The sequence below is a fragment of the Triticum aestivum genome, chromosome 1B (genome assembly GCF_018294505.1).
Source record: "Triticum aestivum cultivar Chinese Spring chromosome 1B, IWGSC CS RefSeq v2.1, whole genome shotgun sequence".
NCBI lineage: Eukaryota > Viridiplantae > Streptophyta > Magnoliopsida > Poales > Poaceae > Triticum > Triticum aestivum.
In genome coordinates, this window is record NC_057795.1 from 645,054,752 (window position 1) to 645,064,037 (window position 9,286).

Genomic DNA, 9,286 nt, shown 5'->3' on the forward strand with positions numbered 1-9,286 from the left:
ATACAAATTTGGAAAAGTCGCTCTCAACTCTATCCCACAACTCTGCATATCATGAAGCATTTATTCCATTTTGTCAAACATCACGAATACACTGCAGAAGGGGACATCTACAACAGTCCTTTGAAATTGTTCATTAGGTTCTGACTTGTTGCTTGACAAATAAACCGGCAAGGTGCCAGAGCGCAATCCACACGCTATTTGAGCGTGCCAGGTTTGGCATCAAATGTGTACTGGAGGACCAAAGATACAAGAGGACTTGCGTTATGGAAATCAATAACATGAACTCGTACGTGATACAGACAAGGTACAGCAGAAAGGTGTCCCCTAGAGAGAGAGATCCTCAAGCACAAGGAACAAAACGCACAATTAAACACATGACACACCTCACAGCTGCTGTCATCTAATAAGAATATAATATGACCTAGAACGGAAACAAAGAATCAGCTATATATGCCCCCCAAGAACAGGGAAGAGGAGAGATCGATGTCACCAAACAAGGAGTAAAGGTGAACACACACTAGGGCACGATAAGTCGACAAAAAATTATTTTGACCATGCAACCGCGTCGATCTCTGCTTGGGCGCTCCGGTACAGCTCCAGCCTCTTGGCGAGGTTTGTCCTCCGCTCCATGACCGCGGGGTCCTCGTCGAGGAGCTTCGAAAGTTGCCTAATCTGCAAATGCAGATGTATGTTAATTATTGATATTCCATCGTATTTCTCTTAAAATTAAAAATCAAGGGAAGTATGAAACATGATAAAAAACTAGGGAGTAATTCACTAGTTGGCTGGCAAAGTACTAGTGCATGGTACAGACAAAAACATGCATCATCATGAAGAAACTTAGCTCAGAATCGACTAAAGATCTACAGATTAGAGGTTTTCTAAAATACGCAATGAATAAACAGAGAGTCCATGTTAGACTCTGGTGAGAAATACATGCATACAAACAGCTAGAGTTTAGAGATGATAAAAGGAAAAATAAACTCTCTGAAAAAATATATTAAGCAATAAAAGAACCCTATATCAAATCTTACAGTAACATCACCAATCAGGTCACACTTGTATGTTACAAATCAAAGGCTCAAAGGACCTCCACGTGTTTCAAAAATCTTACCTCTCTTGCTCCCAGCTCAGTAAAGAAGTGGTCAAGCAATGAGCGCTTTGCCTCACGGACTTGGCAGTACACAATAGATTTTGGGATGGAGTTCCTCAATGTTGAAGATACCATGTTAACATATGCCAGAACAGTTGTCCCTGAGGTTGAGTAGCAAATACAAATAAAAATATAAGCTATCTATCAAGCAATACACAAAGACATGCTAAATAGAGAACATATCAGGTGAGACTCAATTGTGACCAAATATGCAAATTTGGCTGGTTCAAATTCTAATTCAAGATTAAGTAATATGTCAACCTTGAAAGAAGATGACTGTCATTGGGCAAGTTATGGAAGGGTATAATAAATGGGTACATAAAAGATAGATGCCTTACCAATTCGTCTTAGATAAGAATCATTGTATCTATCGAAAATAGAGTGGCTTGGGTTTCCACCCTTCTCAACATCCTGAGGAAGCTTCCTGAAGAAATCTACAGTTAAGTAGCTTGTTTCCATATCAACCAGCTTTAATGTGTTCTTCTTGCTTTCATCCCTCATTCTTTCCAACGACTCAAAAGCTGCATTGCCAACTTCCACACGAAGAGTGGGGAACTGCTTGAGCTCCTGGAGAAAGGTAAATGAACATTTCGGGTGAGCATTTAACCAGCATTTTTAATTAATTAGACTACCTTTTCTTTTGAAATCCACTTATATATCTGCCTACAATCTTAATGCTCAAAATTCTGCAGAAGATCTTAGTTTGTATCGATAATAAATACCTATCCGATGCAAGTTCTAACTTTATTTTGATATGCCACATCCCCACCCTTTAAAAAATCAAACACTACAATTTTATTTACTCATCACACCACCAGAGAGCACATATGCTAGAAAACATTATGATTGCATCAAACAGATAGTGTAAGAAAATGTATTTGGTAGGAACTGCCGAACGACTTACATGAGTTTCATTTATAGCCTTGTGGACTAGTTCCTTTAGGATTCCATGTACCTGTATTAAACCAGTATTGCTGAATAAGTAACAAGCTGGATGCTCGGTGAACCCAGTGACAAAAATAAATAATTTTGAACTGTTGAAACTTCTATTAAGCAGATTAATCTAGCCGGCATACCGTGTCAACAGCTGCCTCAGCAGGACCTCTGATACTAACAAGACAAGATTCTATGAGGCGCCGATATCCTTGTTCTGGAGCTATCAAGTGAGGCTGGTATCCATCAGCTTCTGTTATGAGCTTCCTCACATTTTCCATTGACAGTTGCTTATCAAACTGCAACCGTTTAATTGCCACAGGAAATTGATTGTCAAAGACATGGTAAATTTTCTCACCACCAGGGCGCCTGGATAAAACAACATTTGGTTGGTGTGCATGATTAGAAAAGCAATAGCACAGCAATCTCACAGAATAACAAGCACATAAGTGAGAATAAAGAGGAAATTAGGAAAGTTGCAGATAGCAGAAAGGAATGATAATGTGACATTTTGACAAGATATTGCACCACATTAGCAGTAAATTGTTTAGTTGCTCATTCAGCAAAGCGGCTCAAGGGTCATGTGAATAAGATATTAGTTATTTCAACATCGGTGAGAATAAAGAGGGTCAAAACAACAGAAAATTGACTGGTAACACAAAATTGCCAGACCAGCTATGCACGGTAGTGAGTCTAGTATTCGTCTTGTATTCCAAGCTTAATTATTAGATGGTCCCTTTCATCTGATAGGAAATTGCTATGGCAATTGTACAACTAAGACTAGTCAACCAACAACCAACACTATAAAGGGCAACCTGGTGCATGTAGCTCCCGCTTGCGCAGGGTCCAGGGAAGGGTCCGACCACTTTGGGTCTATAGTACGCAGCCTTTCCCTACATTTCTGTAAGAGGCTGTTTCCAGGACTTGAACCCATGACCTCATGGTCACAAGGCAGCAGCTTTACCACTGCGCCAAGGCTATACAATAAGTTTATTAAAGACAAATCGAACATTAAGAATTTTCTGTGCAAATACAAGAAACAAGAACAATCTACTAGACAAGAGACCAAACAGCATATATATTATTATATTTTAAACTATCGACCTGTGTTGCACGACACACATACACGCCACAACACCAAAATATTCAACAAGATAGGAATTTTACTAGTATTAGAATGCCTATATGCAGATCAGGAAAGATTAAATGTTACCATTCAAAAATACAAAAGACCTGCTAGGTATAGCAGACATTATATTAAAAGAACTGAGTGAAAGAGAAATCCGTTTAACACATACACTCCATCCAGATGCTCTTTGTAGATGCCATCAAACATGCGGCATATTTCCATAATCGTGTACAGCTTTCCCTGAGTGTCACAAAATATGCATTTAGCATAATGTATGCAAGTTTATTGAGCGCTGAGCAAAGAAAGGAAAGTCGCACTTAGACCCATATCGTGCAAAACTGGAAAGAATCTTAAAAGGATTCAAGAAAGGGATGTCACAGAAATATGACTATTAAGGTGGAAGGTTAAAAATCAAGAGATGTTCATTTACTTTGCTCCAAGCAGCATAAGCCATAAAACACAATCCTATCATGCGCAAATCAAACTGAACATTAGAAGGATGGACATCAACAGTGCACAAGAATTTATCAAGAGTACATTTACTTACAGTCAATAACTAAGGCCATAAAAATAAAGACGGATGATAATAAATGTATGCCGGATCAGGTCAAACAAACTCATTTGATTAAAGAAGAAGCAAACTCCAGACTTACTCCAGCATCATTAGCGATGGGCTTTCCAAGACGAGTAAGTTCAGTTTCCAGCTCTGCAACTGTCTTTGTTATAAGAGACTGGAGACCCGGGATTCTTGATTTAATAACAGACTCCAAATGCTGCACTTACACCAAAAGGAAGTTAAAAAAACAGCATAACATGTATTCTGCATTAAAGAGCAAAGGCATACCTTTGATAGACTCTTTGCTAAATGTTCTGATCCCATCCTATGAGCGAGATGCTTGTATTCCGGTGTGTTTGAGAAATAGTCACGCTCTCTACGCCTAGCAGCAATCATGTCCACACTCTTGTTGATATCTTGCTGGGATCGATTGACAACACCAATCCATGGAAACTGGAGACGGTAAGATCTTCCTTCCAGTATCTGCACAATCAAGCTAAGTTAGAGATCTGGTTCATGAAAATCTAGGATGGTCAATTATCAGATTAGCAAACATATGTTCTAACACATGTTATCTGTTTGTAGCTGGGATAACATTGGTGAGTGAAAACACAGTAATCAGGGGGTAGTTAGAACTGAAGTTGTGTTTGGATTGTGTACAAAATGTACTTCACCAACTTTTTGGCCATGACCAAAAGTTTGGTCTTTATTTGGATGGCTACCAATTTTTTCGCATGCCAAATGCCACTTAGCCCACTCTAGTTCAATTTTGTTGACAACTTTGGCTAACTCATGGGCAAGCAAAACCTTCACCATATTATGGCTAGCCAGCTTTTTGGTAGGGCGGGTTTGGGCTTAAAGCAAAACTGCCTTGAGTTTCTTTAAACAAACATCAACTCAAAAGTTGGGGCATACATAGGAAGATTAAAACTCCATGGTATTAATGGTATCAGTCCATATATAGTCATACTGAAATGGCTGGCCATACAGTTCTCGAGGGGAAACTTATGGAATGGTTTGGGCAAAGTGAGGCATAATTGTCAACAAAGATTACTAGTAGTAACAAGATTGGGTGGTCAGTACAATACCAAGCACCTTAAGCAACATCACAGTAAGGAAGACAGCATAATAACTATACAAAAACACACAAGCGTTTAACACTTGATTGTTAACTAGTCCAAACTTACATCAACAGCATCGGTGCCCTTGTCCATTAAATCAATTTTCGTGAGCACACCAAAGGTTCTTTCACCTGAATCAACAAGTAAAGTTCAAGCTCAGAAATGACTAAAATTGCCAAGAGCAATGGTACTTGAATTAAACAGAATTATTATATTATGCCAATTTTCCTTTTCATTAACAGAGTTAGCCCACAATAGGATCACACAAAAAAAATCAAACATATCAAACCAAGTGTCAATATAATATGGTTGATATCCACAAAGATAAATTACAAGGTACAGGTATTATCAGTAGTTATATTTATGTCTCCTATTGGTTCAAGAAATAAGGTGAAGATAACATCAGTTTGAAGCTTCGTAGCCTAAAAGGACAAAAACCCAGGACAATAAGATTTCAGAGACACTAGTGACAGGAACATAACATGACATTAACCACATTACCCAAAATGCAGCTGCAGCAATGGCATACCTTTTGGGTCAACTTCCCGTGAAATCTTGATAGCATCAGAAGTCGCAAGGTCCTGATTGGCTGGCGAAACAGCCAAAATGATGCAGTTGGGCTGAAAAAAACACCCAAAAAAATGTTGTTTACACAGTGCATGACAAGTAATTAGCCCCAACATGCTACTATATGGGATATGGCTCAGAAGAAAGCATTTTAGACCAAATATGCATTACACAAATACTTGTAAATTTGTACATAACCAAATAAAGAACCATCTTATCCAGGCAAGATAAGCATGGTAAGCAATGATAAGGAACAAATACTGGGAAGCAACATTTAAGCAGGTTACACTTAAATACCTTTTCGATGAATGAACGGACCATGTTTTCAATTTCCTGAACAATACTCTCCGGCTGACCCTCTAACAAGCATAAAGACAGTAGTAAATAAAAGAATGAACATCTTAAACAAGAATAATAGAAGAACGATGGCTCATAAGTTCTAGTCACTTACCAACAGCAACTTTAGTAAGCCCAGGAAGATCAATAAGAGTCAGATTCACAACTGCAATGATAAGCAGTGTTACTACATGACAAAAGTGAGGAGAACAAACCATACAAAGTAGCAAGGGGCAGATACAGTATAGCTATCCAATCAATGACAGGGATGACTCAGAACTAAACTGATCAAGGAAAAAGCTTAAGGTAAATCACAATACCAGCAGCAAACAACAACCTTTTGAATTGAAAAATGGAGGTGCATGACTATTTGATAAAGCACTAACATAACACCATTAAAACACTCCCCAATTGTACAGAACTACAGATATATTACAGGCATTGCTTCTGACCATCTTACCGTATGGAGAAAATATGCTTAAATGGATGGGGACAGATGATATTCCCTTTCCATGGCCGGTTTGTCTGTCAGTTTCATCAGCTATCTCCTTCCTCACCATGGCTGCAACGACACAAATTTCATCATGTGCCGAGTAGCATCGAGGTGAACTATAAGAAAATGAATTAAAAGAAGCACTTAACAAGAATTTTGCCAACAATTGCAAGGCTTAGCTTATCTTTTAGGAAATAACAAGCTACTCCCTCCATCCCATAATGGATGTATAACATCTTATATTATGGGACAGAGAGAGTACGGCTTAGTGCAGCAGTTTGAATAACAGTGAGTTCTGACATCAAATTGGATGTTTTGATGAGCCTCACGAACTCAAATTACATTCCACATATGCCAATATGGTTCAATATTATCACAATAACCCCTCAACCATGCATTAATCCTAATATTATCATCATAGCACTTGAAAACAAGACGAAGAATAGATGAATTACCGAAATCGGTGAATCTCTTCCTGGGGACATGCATGAACTCTGCATACTCTCTGTCTCCATCAATCCTATGGAGTTGCAGAACCAGCGGGCGACGGGTGACAATGCCTGCAGAATCAAAGCAAACAGAACAAACCAATGCGTCAGAAAAACAAAACAGAAGGCTAAAGTCGACAAGCTCTAACTGCTTGAATAACCATACCTGAACCCCTGGGTAGGAAATCCTTTCCAACAACGCTCTCCAGCACTGAAGATTTGCCCGAACTCTGCAGTGTGCCAAAGGAGTCCAAACGTCAAAACACAGAACCGCATATGGCATACCCACTCGTACTGAGATGCGCTTGAACTACTCGTAACAGCCCGAGTTCATGCAGAACTGCTTGCTTGAAACTAGGAGGATTCTCATTACGCGAAACAGCACACCCCCTAGTTGATCCCAAGCAGTAGCAGTAGTAGTAGTACCTAGCTTCCTAGCAGTCTAGCACTACACCATTACTGGTCATGCGGGCAGCTACGTGCGACGAAACTATATAGCAGATTCAAACAAGCAGCAGCGGCCCAAATCTAGCTGCCAGCGCCTACGGCAGCCGCAGATCCGAGCACGGCCAGACCGCTTGTCCGCAGCCAAATCGCGCGGTCCGACCAGCGAGCTCGCGAGATCCACCAGACACAGCTGAGGCCCCAGATCCGGCGGGGAGCAGAGGAAACGAACCTGGCCGCCGACGACGGCGATGGACGGCAGCGAGTCCCAGAGGGTGGGGAGGGCGCTCTCCTCGCCGTGGTCGCCGAGCGCCGTGCAGGCGCGCTGCAGCTTGTTGACGAGCGAGATCAGGTTCTCCATGGCCGCCGGCGCGGGATCTGGCCGGATCCGATCGCGCGGCCGCGGGCGGGATCGAGGCGGTGGAGGGGGGAGCGGGGGAGACGAGACGACGCCGACTGCTGAGCTGAGCCGCGTCGGTCGGGCTCCAGCTGCGGATGGGCGCGGTCTGGTGCGCGTGGAGTTGGTTTGGGTTTGGGGAGGGGAGGGGAGGGGAAGGGGGTGCTTCGTGGGGAAGAAACGGAGCGTGCGGCCGTGCTGCGCGAAATACCGGATAGCCCCCTCGTTTCTTCTTACTGCCGCTTGTGAGGTTCGAATTTTGAACTTCTTAACTTGGTAATAAATGTGAACTGAAATTCCAAACATGCTTTGACCCGACGATTGCTCGATATTTTTGGACACCATTAGCTGGCGAACGTTCGCTGGGAGGGGGTGGCATTTGCGAACGATTTCGTTGGCATTTTTAATTGTGAGGGATGGCAGTTTTTCAGAGCGACTTGATTGATCTGAGGCCACCGTTTCTATCATAAGACAATTTTTTGTTTAAAACCGTCACCATTTGATCTCGTCTCAAACTGAAACTGCGATAAAAAGGGGCTCGTTTGCCACCCCTCTCCCAATGAACGGTCACCATATAGGATTTTTTATATGTTTTAGATGAATTCGGGTCTCTTAGTTCTGTCTAGTACTTTAAGTTAGGATTTCTTTTCCTTACAAGGGCAGTGTTCAGACAATGGAGGCGTCTCAGCTTTGAGCTGGTCTTTCGGGTCCTAATTGTCCTTGAGCATGTTCACTTTTTTTATAAAGGGAATATATTAATATCGCAAAGATACCAATTAGACCCAGCCTCTGCACCAGCAAGACATCGAAAGATATATCAAAGATGCACACAGCTAAGAACAAAAAAAAAAGAGAGAAATATAAAACAAAGAAAGAAAACAAAAGGCCCGTCGGCCGAAGTGATGAAACACTCACACCAACAACACTCTAACCACCATCAAAGACAACACCCGAACCGCAAAAGAGGTTCTTTAAAAATGACGCCTTCAAAAAGAAAACAATGCATAAGTGTTGTCGTCGCCCGATCAAGGATCTTAAGTTTTCACCCTGGAGAAAGTTCGAGATCTCAAAACAATGTCTTTAGCAATGTCATTGCCAAGTACAACCAATGAAGGCCAGACCTTGGGCTTTCAACCGGAAAATCGCGGCTCGGTACGCAAGAAGTACCACTAGAAATGTTGTCCACCTATGTTGTCGTCCCCTCCTGCCAAGGCCGCTGCTGCAACACAACCTGTGCCGCAAGTCTTCATAACAACCAAAACTCCTCTCCTTCCTTACAAGCCACCAATCGCAGCCACCATGACTTTCTTCACCACTGTCAATGCCACGAAAATCCATATGTAGACATGTCCCATAGCATCGGCAAGACAGCGAAGCTTCGCGCAAAAATTAAAATATGGTCTCAACATCAAAAAAGTCACTAGGCAAATTTGAATTCTTGAGGACATGCATCGATCTACCTGCAATCCCCTTAATCATTTATGTGTTGCATATAAATATTGACTATACCAACTTTATATGACGACTTGGTGAAATGTGTTAACTTTTTTCCGCGACAACTTATGCTATTGTACAACTTCACATCTTCGAATGAACCTCGATGTCATGCCATGAAAGGTGTACTAGATTACTTTTTTATCTATTAAATTTATTATAAAAGTTCATTGAA

General features: G+C 41.3%; 1 protein-coding gene across 1 annotated transcript; it reads right to left on the bottom strand.

Moving 5' to 3' along the window:
- Positions 1-256: 256 nt before the first annotated feature.
- Positions 257-7,782, bottom strand: LOC123144932 (dynamin-related protein 5A). Its single transcript, XM_044564208.1, has 16 exons — positions 7,453-7,782; positions 6,943-7,006; positions 6,744-6,848; positions 6,256-6,357; positions 5,911-5,961; positions 5,757-5,818; positions 5,422-5,512; positions 4,959-5,023; positions 4,060-4,254; positions 3,869-3,988; positions 3,385-3,455; positions 2,230-2,455; positions 2,058-2,108; positions 1,492-1,720; positions 1,115-1,254; positions 257-672 (listed from the first exon to the last, which is right to left on the bottom strand). The coding sequence occupies exons 1-16, from the start codon at positions 7,579-7,581 to the stop codon at positions 544-546; spliced, it is 1,830 nt and encodes a 609-aa protein (XP_044420143.1). The 5' UTR covers positions 7,582-7,782; the 3' UTR covers positions 257-543.
- Positions 7,783-9,286: the final 1,504 nt, after the last annotated feature.

Coding starts and splice junctions, on each gene's coding strand:
- LOC123144932 (XM_044564208.1), bottom strand. CDS start 7,581: ATGGAGAACCTGATCTCGCTCGTCAACAAGCTGCAGCGCGCCTGCACG. Junction 5,513..5,756: donor TCCGTTCATTCATCGAAAAG/GTATTTAAGTGT, acceptor TGTTTTTTTCAG/CCCAACTGCATCATTTTGGC. Junction 4,255..4,958: donor AGGGCACCGATGCTGTTGAT/GTAAGTTTGGAC, acceptor TTGATTGTGCAG/ATACTGGAAGGAAGATCTTA.